The sequence below is a fragment of the Colossoma macropomum genome, unplaced genomic scaffold, assembly GCF_904425465.1.
Source record: "Colossoma macropomum unplaced genomic scaffold, Colossoma_macropomum, whole genome shotgun sequence".
NCBI lineage: Eukaryota > Metazoa > Chordata > Actinopteri > Characiformes > Serrasalmidae > Colossoma > Colossoma macropomum.
This window is the reverse complement of record NW_023494795.1, coordinates 30,124,568-30,144,238: the sequence shown is the minus strand read 5'-3', so window position 1 is coordinate 30,144,238 and position 19,671 is coordinate 30,124,568. Positions and strand designations below refer to the sequence as shown.

Below are 19,671 nucleotides of genomic sequence, written 5' to 3'. Positions count from 1 at the left end.
CCTATTCAAAGTACTGGCTTACAATTTTAAATGTTTTAAGTGTTTTTTTTTATTATTTACTTGTAATTATTAAATTCAATTTGACTAAAAATGCATAAATAAAAAGTAATAATACAAAATAAGTTTTAAAAATGTAGTTTTTGGTCCAGTGTCTCCCGAATTGCGGTTTTGGCCAAGAGTTATCATTTTGGTGCATTGCTGTTAGAAACTGTAGGCCTTCTGTTGAAATGAAGTTCATGTTAACTATCCTCTAGCTCTTAATTTGTGGTCAGTTTCTGACCACAGAGCCACTGTTCACAAAAACATTCTATCTTGGCAAGTGAAATTATCTTAAATCTAGTCTATACATCTAATAGTTCTCTTTTTTGATTCACCTTTGTTTCAGGAAGCAAAATTATTGTCAACATAGAGATAGGTTTTTAGATTTTAAAAATTATTTTTTTTAAATCACCCAAAAATGTCTAGAAATAAGTTAAATAATCCTAATAAGCCTGCCACAATCTCAAAATAAGAAATGTTAGATAAATCAACTGGACTTATGGCTACAAGGCAAAGATACCATTTTTGCAGTGTTGTTTGGATATTATTTGGGTGGTGGACCATTCTCAACCTATCAACCTGTCTGGTCAACACCAATCCTGAGGTCAGAAAATGACCATTAATGAATGGGGAAGCTGTGCATTGTGGACAGTACAAAAGATTAAATTCATTATATACTAAAGTTATTATACACCTGTATAGCAGACTTATAAGGCTGGGGTTTCAAATAAAGTGGCCAGTGAGTGGAAGAACATGGTAGGAGTTTCTAATAAAGTGAACAGAGATGTTTTATCCTAAGAAAAGCACATAACATTTGAAAAAGGCATTAGACATGATTTTAGTCTCTTTTCAAGTGCTTTTCTCTGGAAGTACCTAGTTTCCTGAGATCTAAGCCTTTTTCAGCTGTTTCAGTTGTGTCAGCCTTCAGTTTGTGCTTCCTATGCAGTCAAAACACTCTCTCTCCATTTCAAAACAGTCTTTAAAAGTGAAGTAATGCAGATGTTCGGCTGACATACAGATTGTTCCATCATATATGCTACACTACTTGCTTGGGCTTGAGACGACACATTCCAAAAGCAGAAGCTCAGACTGGAATTCCTGTCTGCGGTGTAGAGAGGGTACTGACTTAACCACACTCTCTCTCTCTCTCTCTCCTCCTTCTGTTAGGACTCCTCTGACGGGCATCAGTGACTTCACCACCACCAAGAACAGGATCATCCAGCTGTGTCTGGAGCTCACCACTACCGTACAGAAGGTCTGGAGCCCACACTGTTTTCATATCCTCCAGAGACACCTTCACTCCAAACAATTAAATTAACGTGAAAAATAACACGACTCCAACATAACCTGCTTCCTGAATATCACTCATTATGATTCTGTATACTGATGTGTGCTTATTGGGGTCTGGATTTCCTGCTTAGCCAACTAATTTTAAACTTAGTTTGATCTAACCCTGAATTTTCATTCTCACAATGGTAGAGTACCAGGCTACATCACCATGGCAACTTATACTGCATACCTAACCTGGTTAACACTTGTGTGGTGTTGATGTTTTTGTTACTCTGTGGTCTGGTGGACCCACTGCATTATTGTTTTTTTTTAAATCAATACAGCCATAACAAGTTATGTAAAAATACCAGATGTTTAAAATATCACAAGTGGCCAGCGTAGGGTTCTCCTTTAGCAGCTGTAGCCAGTCAGCAGCCTGTCCATGTTGTCCACCCTCACACACACACACACACACACACATATACAAACACTTACACACATAAACACACACACTAACAGCAGGCCATGTAGGAGGGGAACAGAGTGAAGGGACACAACTCCTCCACACTTTTATTCCCCGCGGGTTCACCCCAACACCACATGTGTAATATAAATGTGTAGGGGGTGAACAGTGTGAAGTCACAGAAAATGTGTTATTTTATATGTTCTTCACAGAAAATGAGCAAAGGCCAAGGAATCTGGGGTTGAAATAATAATAAATCAGCATCATTTTTTCTTTTGGTAAACATTGAAAATGGGTCCCACAGACCTGAACACCACACAAGGGTTAAGTTCAGATTTCAGATAATAACAGCTCTTGGACCAATCAGCACAAGCTTCTGACCAATCAGGGACTGGTGGAGATGGACCGCTCTGGTCACTTTTTCTCTTCACAGCATTTGCAGCATGATTTACATGTAGGATATTGCTTTGTAGCAGAGGAAGCAAATCATACTACATGGATATTGTTGCTTTTGAAATAAAACTTGAAATCACAAAAATGGTAACTTCTCAGGAGAAGAAAAAAGCATTCTTAACTTATGAAGGAAATTAATGTAAAACTCATTTTGGACCATTTCTTTGTAGACGTTTACCACAAGGCAAAGGGTAACTAGACATATAAAAAAAACTAGACGTATAAAATAATACAAACAAAAAAAGAAAAAACACAGAAATTAAGATAATGGAGATGGAGATGGTTTTGTGCTACAGCGATGATATGAATAATATAATGCAATTATTACTCAAATATGCAGTGGCAAACTGTGACTATTAGAGCTAGATCTTCAATTTGGGCCATAAATGTGAAAACTCGATCAAAACATGACAATGATAAAGTTAACTAAGGATTCTAGTAGTTTGTTAGCACTAAGCTAATGGTGATTCACATGAACCCTTTCTGACAAGGGTCAAGCTAGCTTCTTATTTGAAATTTATATCCTACATTAAACAGTGCAACAGTTACATCCTGGCGCATTTATGCCCCAGAATCTAAGTGCTGCAGTGTCAATACATGCTCTAAATGTTGCAGTTCCAACATTGTGTCTTAGCTAACATGTAACGTTATAAGAACATTATTTGAAATGATAAACATCCTTACAACATTATTGGAACTTGTAGACAACATTAGCCAAAGTTATGGGAACATCTTGTAGAGACCAAAAGTCATCTTTTTGCATTAGCCACCCTTTAGCCCAGTGGTTCCCAGTGCTGGTCCCAAAGTATCCCCTGCCCTGCTCATTTATATATTTCCACCATGCCTGATACAACTGATCAGCTAATTTACAAGCTCTTACTAAACTGAAATAAATGTAAGAATGCAGGAAAAACGCAAAAAATGTTCAAAAAAGGAGATACTCCAGGACCGGGGTTGGGAACCTGTGCTCTAGCCCTTCATCAGTGGTCAGTTTCTGACCACAGAGCTGCTCTTGGATGGACATTTTTGGTTACTGGACTACTCTCAACCTAGCAGTGAGACTCAGCCCTCAGCAACACCATTGTGTCTGATACACTCATATCAGCACAACACACACTACCATGTCACTGTCACTGCTGTGCTGAGAATGATCCACCACCCAAATAATATCTGGATGACAGTGGTCCTGTGGTCAGATGGCCTACAGTCATTGTAGTTATTCATATAGAGAACTTTTAAGGTAGGCGTTTCTCTTAAAGAGCCCACTGAGTGGCGATATGGGTAATTTCCTTCTGGATGCCCTCTAGTGGCTATTCAACCTTGATATTTTTATTTAATATAATGCAAAATATAGTATAATACAATATAATATAATACAATAATATAATAGCTCCAAATAATATCTGGTTAGCAATGGTTCTGTGGTGTGGCTGATAAATTTTGTGGCAACAGATGGGCTACATTGTCATTGTAGGCATACAAAGTGGTAGATGTTTCTAATAATGGCCAATGAGTGTAAGTACGTGTACTTTATAAAGTGGCAACCTCAGTGTAAATTAGCCATTAGCCATTAAACTGTTCTAACTTTGCTGTGTTTGTTTAAAAAAATTGGGTCCTTGGCAGCACTGTTAACAGTGGTTGTGAAAGAAACGTGAGAAGAACCTGTAATGGAGCACATATGGTTTCACTGAGTGAAGGCTTACCCCTGGTATTCTGGCCTTCTGAGGTGGATGCCTCATAAATGTGCTTCATACTTCATGCTCATCCTCCATCAGTTTCCCCTCTCCAAGGCCCTGAGAACAGAGCTACAGTCTTGTCACGTTGGTTTCTATGTAGATAATTATATATAAAGGAAGCACTTGGTGAAACCTTCACACTACCCCCCAAACCACCCCCCCCACACACACACACTCCATATGTAGTCAATCAGCCAAGATATGTTTGGTGTCTGAGGTTCTTTAGTTTTCCACTGGAGCTGGACAAAAGTACAGACAACACAGGCTCTAAGGTGGCTGTATAAGCAACATACTTTTGTCCATTTTGTCCATCAAAGTTCCAGGGCATCAGGATCATCAACTCACACTAAGGCTGTGATCGAAATGGATCCCTACCCCCTTATTAGTATTGTGCTATTTGGAGGTGGTCTTTGTTTTTAACTGTACAGAGCTGCTTGTTTTTGCATTACGCCACTGTTCATATGTTCATATCACATATAGGCTGCTTAAATTCAGCACCACCAACTCTTTTCTGTCTCTGAGCACATGCAATAGCATCCATGTTAGCATCAATACTAGGACGAGCTTTCCTCAGGCGTTTAGTAAATCACGACAGCCACTTTGATGGCACAAAACTGCCCCTAAGAGAAAAATGCCCAATGTATGTAATAGTGTCTTAAAATGCACTGACCCATTTCGGTCACACTGAAAGTGGTATGATGTTATCCTATGGTTTAGCATTATATCACAAAAAAACAGTACCAACAGCAACTTGGCGTCTGAGTTGTGTCTGTAATTTTGTCCATTCTTATAGATAACTGCATGTCATACAGTGTCAGAAATAGCTACTTTATAATGGTGACTTTATTTCAAAGTTATGCTGTGTCAAATTTCTATTCCACATCTGAATGGCCAAATAAACACATTCCAACCATTTATATTTTAGAAGGCTCCCTGATTGGTGGTGTGAGAGTTCACCAATAGGCAAAAATCTGAATAAAACAACTAAGTACGATAGCAGCTCAGTGACAGCTCATAGCTACACTCTCCACAGAACGCATTTGATTTTGGCTTTCAATCTAAAGGCAGTAATACACCAAACGCAACATATATAAACAACACAAAAATGTGAAATATCCTGACACTTTTTTTTTCATCAAAACTATAAAATGCCAGTCAAGCAATTGTTTGGAAAAAAACAGCAGAACAATCATCAAAATGATGCAGTTTAGCATCATAGCATTCGTCATAGCATTCTCACGAAACAGGCAAACTGTGACATTGTGCTGAATGATTTCTACTTTGGAAAAGCAAAAGGAGAACAGAGTTTGTTTGTTGCCCAGTTTGAGCCCTGTTTGATCTGCTTTTGGAGATGCTAATCCTTGTGACATTTGTGAAAAGCTTCCAGTTGCTGGGATACAGCTGATCCATCATCTTTGTTGTCACCATGCCAACCAAGTTAGCCAGTTAGCTTCAGTTAGTCAGAATCTAACATGTTCTGTGATAAGCAGAACTGTTATCATGCTAGCTAAACTAATGCTAACAACTCCCATCTCATAATGAGCTGCACTGTTTAACACTTAGCAGTGATTAGATTGTTTGACTTTTTTGAGCGATGCCTTCAAAATCATTCACTTTTTTGTTAACCATGTAAGCGAGGTACTGTTTTTGAGTTAATTTGATCTTGAAATAACACAGGCTGAGATGGCAAAAAAGTGTCATGAATGCTTTTACATCACCTACTACCCCAGTAATGCTGTATACCAGAGTAATATTCGGAGACAGTTTGAAGGTATTAAAAACTGTACACTGCACACCTCTAGTCTGAAACCACACGAGCACGTCTATTTGAGATTATTTAACAATTCGACGTGGTTTGAGGCAAGTGTGTGATCATTTTTGTATGCAGTTTGTTTGATGCTAACAGGTGGCTATAGCTTACAATACTGGCTATCTACATTAGCATCGTACTAATGTAGCATGCCAAACTTGTCTTGGCTGACCAACTACATATAGGGCAAGTAATGTAATTATTATTGTGCCTTCCCTAATAGATACAAGCTTAAGCAACTGCATATAATTTTGCTAAGTGCCTTGGGAAGCCTCCAATGTTCCCACATTCCTCAAACATTCGCTCTTGGTATTTTGTTTATGTGGGGTTTTTTGGTTTTGTGTTTATGTGTTTACCATTCGTCGTTGGTGTGTGGGAAGAATGCAGTGCTCTGGCATCTCAAAGAGGATTCTCTCTTTAATTACAGGACTGCACTGTGTATGAAATGGAGGAGAAGATATTGGAAGTGGTAAGTAGGACGTCCCTCCTCTGTCATGGAAAGTCTCCCAGGCTGCTTTCACGACAGCAGCGACGCACATTTGAACACAAATCCACTCTGTTATCCACAGCAAAGTTCTACTGGTATTGAAAAGGTGAAGCTGGACAGGAATGCATGTCCCTATTGTTTGATCAGTGTTGTAGGATGTAGGATGTTTTTCTCAGGGCTGTGTCTGAATATCCTGTGTTAGATAACTCGGCCCTCGTGTACTCAGTGGACACGAGCCTCCGCTCACGTTTATTTTAGGAACATGCTCTCCATATCTCACCTTTAACCCTTTAGGTCGACACAAACATTTAAGCTGCTCTTCTCTATTAATCACATTGTTGTTGCATTTATTTGATATGTACAGAATGTGATCTAGCAAAGCTGAACGTTTGAAGATTTTAATTTAGAATGTCTCACAAACTAACTTGTTGTGCAAGAAAACATATGAATAGGAAAATGTCAAACATCAGATGATTTTTATCATTACTCTGATTAACAAAACAATAAATGTTTACTGATTTGAATTGTGCACTCATTCAGAATACAACAGTGCATAAGGAACCCTTGTGCATCTTTTATACAGTGATAGGAAACATAGTAGCACACACAAAGCTCTGATGCATGTCACTTTGGCGAACAGGAACATGCACACTAGATAGGCCCGGATCATTAATTTAAAGGCCTTTAGGCACAAATGTTTGGGCCCTTTTGTTGGTAAGGAAAGTTTTAATAATATCACAGCAGGTTACATGTGGGGCTATGTAGCACCACAATGGTGGCATACTAACTGTGGTGTTGGGCATGTCACCAATATAAACACACACTTATTCATTTATTCATATTCATATATGATACTTTTGCTGGTGACCACATTACCACATTAGCCAGCCCCTGTTAGTCAGCTAAGTTAGATAGCATTAGCTCTCCAAATGTCCTTGCTAAGGTCAATTATAATTAATATAGTACTCTTTATTTGTGCCAGATGTCCTTCTATATGACTTGTAATGGAGATTATTGTGCAGAATCAACCTTTGTTTCAAATCCTTTCGATGCTAAACAGAGTTGACCCAAAAGTTGCTGGAATTGAACAACCCAAGTACATACACTGTAACTCTTCTGGCAGCAGATTTTAGATTTAAAGGGCCACTGTTTACAGCCCCCCCACCCGTTCAGCCCAAAAGGTAATCGACCAGCAAAAACAGCTTTTGTGTCTTAAGTTTAGCTTTGCACTTGAGCTACAAGGCTAAAATGGCTAACAAGTAATGGAAGCTTATACTACAATTAGCATTGTGCAAACTGCATGCCATGCTGTAGTGTCTGACATACTGTTTTCTATGAAAATGGACAAAAGTATGGACAAAACTTGGACTTGATGATGGCTGCTGCTACTGTTTTTAGCTATATAGCATTCATTTGAGGTATCAATCTATCAATCAACTTTAAACTGGTGACCCTCAATATGGTGGAGCCAATACAGAAATCATGAATTGAAAAGATTAGATTGAATAAATGTATCAAATGCTAAGAAAGAAAGATAATAATAATAATAATAATCATAATAGTAAATTTAAAAGTAAAAAATCAATGAAATCAGAATAAACAATTAAAATAGCAAAATAATAAGTTCCCATTTAAATGAATAAGTTCCCATTAAAATAATAAGTTTCTCTATTTATTAGCTACACTAGCCTTGTAAATACTGCAATGATATCAGAATCATATTGGTATTGGTATCATTTGGGCAAATCTAAACATCAGACAGTTTATTAGATTATGTATTATATTAGATTATGTATTTATTCTACTCCAGAATAGCTGAACGTTTAGGTGATGCTGGGTTATTGTGGTAAAATATCTGTATTTATTTTACTTCATGTGTAACCCTTCTGGGATACATTTTATATTTCTCTGTAATGCTAATCCAGGAAGATTTGCTCTCAATTTCTACATTTCATAAATGATTATGTATCAGTGTCAGAGAAGACTTGTAGGTTCACTGGTGGCTTGGGTAGTAAATAGAATGCAAATATTTATACTGTAAACATAGAAACCCCTGGTTCCTTTCAGCACTACTGTAAAGAAATCAGAGCCTGTAAGTTTGTCCAGAATGGCACATTCCACATCAAATGACTGGGAATGACTGTTTACGTCTCAAAGATTGGATTAGGCAAAAATTTTCAGCTTAAACTGTTGCTTTAATCCCACTTTAGGGGTTGCATTCCATGACAGTTTGATTTTGCGGCTTCCTCTGTACGTCGGATCACTGCAGAGTGTGTTTAGATGTTTCTAGCAACGCACCAGGATTGCACTGTATTGTTTGAATGATCCCGGGCCTCGCTATGGAGCCAATGTAGTGACATCATCCTGGAGAAATGTGCTCCCCTCTAGACATCGCTGTGGCTGATGTGTCAACATGAAGTGCATTTTAATGTTTGACTCATTCCAGATATCAGATAAGAGCTGAATTAGTCTTTGATTATCTGAAACTATGCACAAAGGGAGAGTGATCATGTAGCTAATAAGATTTTTTGTTTTAAATTGCATAAAAAGTTCTTGATAAATTCATAACCAAGGAAGAATAGTTGCTTTTTAATGCCCTTTTTTCAGTAGATGCTTCTTTGACCTAATTTGCTTTCAACAGAATCTGTACACACTGGCATTCAAAAGTTTAGACTCAATGTTTTCAATCAAATAAAAACTATTTGGTTGCAGATAAATGTATAAAATGATTCTAATATGTTCGTCCTGCGCAACTTTACAGGTTTTAAATAATTAGGAAACCAGGAAACTGTAAATTATAATACGTTATGTGTCTGCTGTTATTCTTTTAAAACTTCTTGTTACAGATGGATAGACAGCATTTTAGAAATAGAGCTCTTCAATTTATAGTATATTATTTATATTTTATTCACTTCTTGTTCACAGAATTTAGTCACTATTGAAATATTGACTAAAACATCTGGTGTACATATTCAAAATGTATAAAAATACATTTTGAATATGTAAAAGCTTTTATGCAGCTTTAAAACTTAAAAAAGTAAGTTAACCTGAAATGTTGACTTTATTGAACTACTGATATTAAGTTAACAGAGGAATAATTATGTCTTACAGTTGTTCAATAATTCAAACAACACTTTTGTACATTTTGAAGCTTCAAAACCTTTTTTACTCATAACATCACTTTTAATCTGTGATGCCTTTAATGAATTGGTCCCATTAGCTATTAGACAGTTACTTATATTTTAGATACAATAATAACTGACCCAATATGGATTGAAATAGTGCACATTCTGTGAGCTACATATTATACTACTGACTTTTTTAGGTCTGGAAAGGAACTGCCTTTTTGATAAACTTATAAACATGTTTACAACCAAACCTCACTGTGTCAATATATGCCACAATGTTTTTTTCTCCATTCCCATCAGGCTCAGGTTTTGACTGAGATCTGTGATGCGACCATGAGGATGACCTCTGACCCCTTGAAGACTCGCACAGCGTGTCTGGAGGAGGTCCACATCACTAACATCAGGCCAGGAGAGGGATTAGTGAGTAGCATTCTCCATAACACTCATGTTTAATGTCAACAGGCCCAGCGGTAACTTCACACAGTCCTCACAGCATAGCTGCTGCTCAGCTCTTTGAGTGAGAGAGATGAGTTCACAATGAGATCATGTGTTATCTAGCCCCGGTTTATAAATGTGGACCATTTTCTTTCTTCATTAAAAGGAGAATGTTTTTTTTTTTTAATTCATGCATAATTAAATGGTTAAGATGTGAACTAAGTGGTTTGGTCTGAAATGCTCCATACTAGAGAAACTTACTGAGTCATAACTGCTCACAGTGGTGGTGATAGGAACCAGACGTCTGAAGTACTCTAAAAGCTCCCTCACAGAAAATTATTACATTAAATGATTATGAATACAGTGCCTGATGCGTGAGACATTGTTTTATGATAGATTTGAGATGTTTTGGGCTAGAACTTATTTTATTAAAATATGAATGAGATATGTGCAGGACATATAAGGCAAAATAGTTATAGTATTTTTGTCAGATTTACCACTATTTTACCATCATTAATGTTACACATAAAACTCACAAGACACATATAGGTTCACTGGTGGTTATATTTGGCTATATGGCTATATTTGTGTTGTAAACGTTGTGACTCCTGGTTCCTATCACCACCACTGTAAAGAAATCTGAGCTTGAAAGTTTCTTTAATATTCACCATTTCATATCAAACCACTCTGAATGACTTTGTTTACATCTCAACCACTGAATTATGCAGAAATTAAAAAAAATAATAAATCAGTGAAATTCCCCTTTAAGGTGCTTAAAGGGTCAGTATCATATTTATGTTATGAACATTACATGTTTGTTGCAGTGCAGTACCACAAAAGGATGATGTTTTTTTTCCCTGTGTTTTTCTGTAGGGCATGTACATTAAGTCGACATACGATGGTCTACATGTTATAACTGGAACCACAGAACATGTGAGTGAAACCGTTCCATCTCAAATCTTCACTTATTCAAATCAATCTGCTTTTCCGTGGCTTGTTCACACATGCCCCCTAGTGGTTCAGATGCCAGCGTCTATGCTCTTTCAATTTTTACCACCAAAAACTTATCTTTAATCAAACCAGTATTAAATTACAGCTGATGAATAAATCCAAAGATATGCCTTAATTTTGTGCTACTTTCAAAAATGTGAAAGTAGCAGAAAAAAAGCATACCTGTTGATTAAACGATGCAATTTCAATGCATTTACTTGATTATATAAAGAGTAGATTTGGATAAAATTTACATGTTCTTGTTATGTTAATCGTGATCATGTTCATGTTCAGTTCAACCTACATTAAAGAGGGGGTGACTCTTTTTGGGTTGACTATGAATTTCATTGAATTTGAATCCCAGCACTGCTGTGGACAAAATAAAGTTAGCAATTAAAAACTTCTGTCAATACCGCAGGTCAGTATCGGCCAACCGATATGTAGGATGGGGTGTGAGATACATACATTGTATACAGTAGGAATCCAATATCAACTATGAGTAGGAGTGGACAACATGGAAAAATCAGTATATCACAATACTTTTTAAGATACACAATACATATCACAATAGTTTGAACCAGACAAAATGTGTTCTAAGTGTCACAATTTAAAAATGCTATCAAAAACTATAAATACAATGATTATTATTTAACATTTCACATACTGCACTGCACTAAACCCAATTAAACAGGAGTAATTGTGCTCTCTTTATAAGAAAACATGCAGTTGGTCAGTGCTTTTTAATATCCACATTATGTTCAGACACGCATATTGTGTATCATGATAACAAGAATGATCATTAATAAAATACCATCACGTTGCTCACCTTTGACCATATGATATGAACTAAAGTTAAAACCTTCCCAGTATTTTATTATGTTGGAGATGTCCTTTGCTCTGTTTTGTCTGGAGCCTCTGCAGAAACAGGTTAAATACTCTCAGCCCAGCAGCACTAGAGTCTTAAAACCAAACCTGTTTTATGGCAAGAACTTTTAAAGCAGCGTTGAGCAGCTGATCTTCATGCCTCTGGTCTCTCTCTCTGTCCTTCTTTCTCTGTGTCACTTTCTCTCTCTCTCCCTCTCTCTTTCTCTCTCTCTCTCTCACTCTCTCCCTCTCTCTCTCTACTGTGCAGTCTCCAGCAGACAGGACTCAGCGAATCCATGCAGGAGACGAGGTCGTTCAGGTCAACAGACAGACAGTGGTGAGTGACAGTGTCCAGTCAAAGGAGGAAGGAAAGTATAAGAGGTAGAAAGTGTGTGTGAAAAGGAGGAGAAGAGTAGGGATGCACCAAAATTTCAACCTCTAAATTTTTTTTGCTGAAAATGGTCAAAAGTGGCACTTTTGGTTTTCAGCTTTAGGAGAATGAAGATCAAACATTTTTGGCCAAAAGATCAAACAGAACTATAATGAATCGTTAACACTTCACAGATAATCTGAGTGGCAATGAAAATGAGAATTTTATTAACAAAAAATGATGTCTGTTTTCTGCTCCATCCTACGCTGGTCAGCACAGACACATTCAAACACTTTCAGAGCAGATCGACAGTGAAACACAAACAAGGTCCACTACAGATGTGTCCTTAGCTTACATGCTTTTTAGAATTTACTGGTTTAAAAAAATTATTGAATGTAAATTACATAAGTAATACTGAGTCACTCAAAATCTTATGGCTGTTTTTTTCTCTAAATGACAAACACATGTAGTTCTATGACAGTTCTTTCGATTTTCAGCGTCTTCTAAATTTCAGTTTCAGTTTCAGTCAAAAATTCTCATTTCAGTGCATCACTAGAAGAGATAATAGTTTGTTATGAAGAACAAGTGAGAGAATTGTATACTGTTAAATAGGCAGGGGAAAGAATAACATGAGCTCTTTTGAGATTCCTAAGAATGCCTTAAAGATAAGTGCTCATTTTTTAATCTCTATTATTTTATCACATTATATGTAAAGGAGAAAGACTTGATGACTCTCAGTTCTTAAAATGGGAGGTACAGTAAAAAATCTACTTCACACATTCCCCTATATGTAAACGATCAGCCGAGACAATTAGTGTTCAAAGTTTGCTTCTTTAGTTTTGCCTTTGAGCTGCAAGGCTAACATACTGTAGCTAACTTGTAATGAAAGGATATGTTCACCAGTTAGTCTTGTGCAAATTGTTTCTGGTTCTGACAGGCTACTGTTATCTGTAAAAATGAATGACAGTACATCACATAGGCTAAAAAATTTGCAGCAGTTGTCTTGATGCCTAAATATTGTCCAGAATCTGTGGGATAAACTTCCATTACTTGTTAGCTACTAGGCCTGTCACAACTATTACATAATTGCCTGATCGCAATTATTTGAAATAATGGCGGTTATTTAATCTGACCACAATTATTTTCCACCGTCACTAGATTTCAGAACAACAATGTGCAAAAATGTGAGCCAGACACATTTTTATTCGTTCTAACTGTGTGCTAGATCAAGTTTAGCAGGATTGTTAATTTGATAGCTAGTAATGCTAATTTTAGCATGTATGCTTGCAGTTCAAGTGTTTTTTCGCTCATGTTTGCACAGTCTTAACAGAAATCTATAAGCTTTGGTTGACTATGTAACTGTAGATACTTGTTACACAGAGTACAGTGCAGCTGCTCTTCTTAGCTGCAAAGTAAAGAACTAGCTAAGCAAGATAGCTAATAAGCTAATTAAGCTGCTTTTAGACTTAAACTTCATTAGTTCCTTAAAAATGACCAAAACAAACAATTCAATTGTCAATCACAATTATTAACATAACAATTAATCGTCAGCTAAAATTTAATTGTCAAGATGGGCCTATTAGCTACATTAGCCTCCTAGCTCCACTGCAAACCTAAAGAAGCAAACTTCAGAGTCCAAATAAGACTCAGCTGGTTGATTACAATTAGGATAAGGAGAAAATCTGAATTATCCTTCTAAAGTTTTTAGTTTCTTAGCTCTCCGTTCAGCAGCACTGGGGCAAAAGGCGCATCGAGGTCCATGAATAGCTTCATGCCTTCATGCCTGATATGTTTATCAGGTGGCAGTTAGTAGTTACACATTCACTGAGACTAAAAGGAGGCATACTGCTGTGTTAGGTGGGCTGGCAGCTGAAGAACCTCGTGGCCAAGCTGAGGGAGGATCCTCGGGGTGTTGTTCTGGTTTTGAAGAAGAGGCCCTCAGGAACCTGCAGCTTCACCCCCGCTCCACTGAAAAACCTGCGCTGGAAGCCCCTTGCTGGGCAGGTAAAGACTGTTTAAGATTTTATAAACTGTTAATGCTGTGTAATGCAGTATTTATAATATATTTATATTTATTCATATAATACTTTATTTTAACCAAAACTAAAATAACATCTGCCGCCAAACAGGTTTTCATTTACTTTGGTTTACGTCAGATTACGTCAGAACTGAATCGTAAATAAGCTCTTTGATTCTTTTAAATAATTTAATCTAATGTTTGCTAAAGCACCAAACAAACTTATCAAATAAAATGAGCTATCATTAACATTATCTAGAGGTTCATGCAGTAAAGATAGTTAGTTTTGTTTTCATATATTGGTTTTCGTATATTGATTTCTTTCTTCAGTTGTAACCAAAACAATCTGATAAAACATTATCTTTGACAGAAATTTATGCAGTTTTTCATAGAACACATTCATTTCTGTTGACTATCGTAACTGCTATGCACTGTGAAGTGACTGTTGACAAGTACATCTGCAAGTGGCAATCATCGGGGTCCAAGCACCGGTGCCACCTTGATTTTCAAGCCTTTTAGCACATAGAACTCAAGGAATGGGGCAGGGTTTTTAAAATGATATCCATTGATAAAGTGATTGTTTATAAAAAGAGATAAAAGAAATGTATGAGATTAATTGTATTAATTTTATTTTCCTTGTCATTTGACACTGTTTTAGTGTCAGGCTGAACAATAATGATTAGTTTTGTTGACATCATTAAAATGTTCTCATAGCAAGGTTAGAGAGGTATCTTGTCACCATTTTCACTTCTCAGAAGTTTTCATGTCTGAACTGTAAAAAAAAAAAACATCATAGAAAATGTTACACTTTGTTGGCTGTAATATAGATGTCTTTGTATTTCTTGGCAAGGTATTGACTTCTGTGTACACATGAGCCCTCCTGGATATCATAATAATAATATGTTTAATTCATATAGCCAAAGGCCAAGGGCTCTTTATAGTAATAACAAAATAGACAATCAACAACAAGCAAAACAACCCACAATAAAAAATGGGTTAGGTCTCATTCAGGTAAAATGTTTTTGACTTTGGTTTGCATTCACACTGCACCCCCTCCTGTTTAATTACGTTAAATTCCTGGGTAAAAGTGCACATGTGAAAGAAGCTATTGTCTCTTTAATGTTGTCATTCTTCAAAATCGGAAGAAGTCAAGACCAGGAGCAATCTATAACAAACCATGCTTGCTCTTCAAATCCCATTGTTCTGCACTCATCTGGCAGTAATTATCCAGCCAATCAGGGGGTTTTGTTGAAAATCCCCAAAAAAAGGAAATTCTTGCCTGCAGTCATGTAGTGTCCCTTTAGTGTTAGGACACTAGTCTCTAATCTAATTCATGGTGTATGTAATGAAATTAAACAATGAATTGTGCTGTGACTTTATTGCACTTTTTGAACTCCTCTACATCACTTCTTTGTTTTGGTTTGGCAAGAAAAGACATGTCCCCTGCCACCCAGGCTGTGTGTTAAAGGGTGGGTTTCTGAGGGTGCAGCTCAAAGAACAATGACATTCTTCACACACATGACTCACTCATCTCACTCATCTCTCTATCACACACAATCTTAAACACACATATGCGATCTCAGTACAAACTTGACATTGACGTCACATCCACATAAGGCTCATAATATAAAAAAAAAACATAGGTGCGTTGGTTCCTTCACTTCACCAGTGATATCAGTGCATTGATTTTGGTGAAGTTTAGTCCAGTGTTCTTCTAACACACTCACTGCCCACCTTAAAAGGTCAAGCTGCAGCTTAAGAAATGTTAAGCCTTTGGTTCCAAAGTGCACTGTGGTTTAACAGTAAGTGGTTAGTGGTCTAGTTGTTTAGACTAGCATATATGACTAAGATCGAGAACATCTGGGTACAACAATGAGAAATGTTGAGAAATTATTCACAATACAGATCTCTTTTCTCTGTTTCTTTGCTTGATAGTTTTGAAAATTAAAAAAAAAATTGCCACTATATTAGCATTCATCCAGTAATGTCTTCTCAAAACTCATTACTCCTGGAACCTACATGTACCCTGCATGGAAATGCATGCAGTGTAGCTGTGAAAATAGGTCCCTGATCCATATTTCAGTAATGTAAATCTACTTCAGATGGATCAGTTGTATCAGTTTATCAGATAAAATTTTTGTTAAATTAAACAGCTGTAATAGTAGATCTACTCTATTTAGTGATTTCCTTCACAACATCTACATAACTTTTAAAGTGGACGGGACAAAACTTGTATTTTGAAAAAGGAGAATTGTCCACGTCCCCCCAACTTTGACTGTAAAGAGCCAGGCCCTGATTAGGAGCATAAGTACTCCAATATACTCCTGCCAGGCCTCATCTCCTGGTGTGTCTTGGACTAGGCCATGTTTGATCTTGACCAAAGATGGCCTGATGGAGAGCTCAAGGCCAGAGAATTAAAAAGCCATTTAGTACAAAGTGCCTCATTGTGGAGATACTGGAGATACATCAGCTGTGATCAAATGCAACATTCAGGAAGAAAGAAAATGACACTGCACTCTATGATCCAGCTTTAAAGACCACTTTACATACTTACACAATCAGACAGACTCAGTTTAGGAAATAACCTGGGTTGAATATTTTTTATCTCAAACTAGGGCTGCAAAATACATTGTTGGTTAATCATTATTGCAGTATTGGCCTTTGCAGTAGTGATATCACCAAGCTTCCCAGATGTAGATGAGCACTCTAACCAATCATAATGTTTTAGTGTGTAATTTCAGCATCAGTTGTCCCAGATGAGTTTGTTTTAGGTGTTTGGATGAATAAGGCTTCTGTATAGTTTTGGGTCAAAATAATACAGGCCAGATCCCATTAATGGTTCATTAGTATGGTATTAAAATATTGTAGAGAATTTTGTAACTTCTTAATGTTGAATATGAAATTTGTTCATATCATGCAGCTCTAGCTCAGACTATTTTATCATTGTTCTAACAGAACTTTCAGTTTAGGTTCATAAAGAATCTCCTAACTGTACCTAGAGAAGAAAAAAATGTTTTTTCGCTTTAATGTATATTGATGCGACATGGTTTTATCCCATTTTTGCCATTTCTATTTTATTATAATGAAATGTAGTGTAAAGGGAGCTAGTTGTGTAAAAATTAAAAATAAAAACTTCAGATAATGGAGATTTGGTAAGACAGCCACAGTTTGTACCTTTCCTTTCTGTACAGTCCATGAGTTGCAACCTTTCTACTTTCTCTCAGCTATAAATGAACGCTAAGCTCTTTTTAACAGCTTCAGCTTATTCAAAAATTTTAAAAATGTCATAACTCAATCACTGAGGTGTAAACAAAGTCATTCAGAGTGGTTTGGCGTGAAATGCCCCATTCTAGTCAGAAGTGTCCACAGTGGTGGTGACAGACGTCTGGAGAGTTTAATGTCTCCAAAAACGGCAAAACATTAAAAATCACCATTATCAATATTACACATAAAAACTCAGAAGATATTTGTGTTAACCACTAGTTAACCACTTCACATCATACCACTCTGAATGATTTGTGTACATAATCAGTGGTTATACAGATTTTGAAAAAGGGTGAACTGGCTGAAACAGAACAGTTTATGCAAGGACACACTGCCTCTATGAGTCAGCATCCAATTGTTTGTTATTGCTTTGTTTTAGAACAGCCCTCATGTTCCTGCTGCCCAGTCATCCCAGTCTTCAATGGAGAGCTGTGCTGTGAAAGAAAAGCCGGCCATTTTGGACCTGTATATCCCCCCTCCCCCAGCTGTGCCTTACGCCCCACGGTGAGTGGCCCAATCCTCCCTCACTTTCAAATCTCCTAAAGGATTACCTTTTTTGGGAATTCTGTGTGGTTTTTCTTCCATGTGGTTTTGCCATATCACTGTGTGATTACATTCATTGTACACTTTATTAGCTCCACCTACTTTATAGGTACACTATATACGTTTAATATTATAGGCTGTAGCCCATCTGTTGCTGCACAATTTATGCAGTGTTGCTGGGTTTTTTACATACGTCAGTGTCTGGTTGAGAGTTCAAAAATATTCAGCCAAGAATAGCTCTGTGGTCAGAAACTGACCAATGATGAAGAACTAGATAATGGCTAGCAAACTGTGCATCAACAAATGGGCTACAGTCTCTAACAATGTACCAGAATATATATATATATTATATATTCCTATCCTCAGTATTATGCAAAAGTCAGAGACCTCCCTTCAATTGTTTAATTTCCTGTTAAAATGGACATTGAGTACAACTTATTCACATATTTATCAGAAAATTACACAGAAGCATCAAGAACTAAATTTTTTTTTTCAGTATTTATAGTGTCGATGTTTTACCTTTATTACAGCTTCCATTCTTTTCAGGAGAATCAGAAATAAAGAAAGAAATCTGCAGGACTCTTTTTCCACACCTCCAAAGTTGCATTTATTGCTTCTCACAGTCTCGTTTTTACGAAGTAACTCTAAACACATTCAGTGATGTTGAGGTCTGGACTCTGGGGTGGTCAGTCTATGTTCTGAGAACACCAGCAGTTTCTTTGTTTGATGTGTCTGTCTCCTTTTCTCAGTGAGGCTTCTTAACAGCTACACATCCTTTCAGACCCATAGTGCTGAGTTGTCTTCTCACAGTGGAAGGATGGACAGAAACACCTGTGGATGTTTTCAGATCTGAAGCAGCTTAATTTTCTCCTCTCTCTCAAAGATGAAAGCTTTAAGTGCTGTTTTTTTTATGGGGACAGTTTTGGTGTCTACCAGGTCTTGCATGGTTGTTAGGGGCCTCATTTTCTCTTTAGCTTTTATTTATCTTTTAAACTTAAAGAATAAAAACTAAATAACTTGTACTTAATGTCCATTTTGACTGGAAATTAAATAAATGAAGAGTGGACATTGGCACCGTAGTGTGTCTTGCCACTGTAATAATCCATTGCATCTCTTTTCCTCTGTTTGCAGAGATGTGAAGTCCAGTGTATGTTCTGGAGTGAAGATGAGGCCAAAAGGTCCTGAGTCACCCAACTCGTCTCTGGACCGTGCAGGCAGACGACGCTCTAACCTCACCGACTACACCATCAATCAGCCTGCCATCAGCGTCTCCCCAACAGAAGTTATAATCCCACAGACCAGACTTCGCCAGCGCACGCCCTCTAGAGGTCAGGATCACAACAGGCTTCTTGCTATTAAAGAGAAACTATTGTGGTGCAGCCTAAAATACAGTTTACTCTCTGTCAGTCTTACCTCAAACATAGTCAATCAGCCAAGGCTTCTATAATTTATGCAGCAGTGCTATGAAGCTAATGTCGCTAACAAGTAATGGAAGCTTATACCCCACCAGTTAGCACTGTGCTACTACTGTTTTAACATGCAGCACACTTTTTCTTTTTATAGATAACAGCGTTTCATACAGTGTCAGAATCCACCTAAGTAAGCCTATTTGAGATTATTTAACAACTCAAGATAGTTTGAGACCAGTATGTGATTGTTTAGGCCTGCAGTTTGCACAATGATAACCTTACAACTATACTTCTTTGCTATATACATTTTGTAAGTGCATGAAAACCTGATGAAGCAAGGTGTGTCTCCAAGAGCTTCGTAATTCAGTAGTTGAGGCACTGCTCAAGGAGTCAA

General features: G+C 37.1%; 1 protein-coding gene across 1 annotated transcript in view; it reads left to right on the top strand.

Annotated features, from left to right (window-relative positions):
* The window catches only part of LOC118816273 (connector enhancer of kinase suppressor of ras 3-like), a 75,770-nt gene that overhangs the window by 21,968 nt on the left and 34,131 nt on the right, over positions 1 to 19,671 (top strand). Inside the window, exons 4-11 of the mRNA XM_036582799.1 lie at positions 1,207 to 1,294; positions 6,198 to 6,239; positions 9,686 to 9,805; positions 10,694 to 10,753; positions 11,943 to 12,011; positions 13,902 to 14,048; positions 17,705 to 17,829; positions 19,000 to 19,196. Coding sequence (XP_036438692.1) covers positions 1,207 to 1,294; positions 6,198 to 6,239; positions 9,686 to 9,805; positions 10,694 to 10,753; positions 11,943 to 12,011; positions 13,902 to 14,048; positions 17,705 to 17,829; positions 19,000 to 19,196 — 848 coding nt within the window. The remainder of the gene's footprint in view (positions 1 to 1,206; positions 1,295 to 6,197; positions 6,240 to 9,685; positions 9,806 to 10,693; positions 10,754 to 11,942; positions 12,012 to 13,901; positions 14,049 to 17,704; positions 17,830 to 18,999; positions 19,197 to 19,671) is intronic.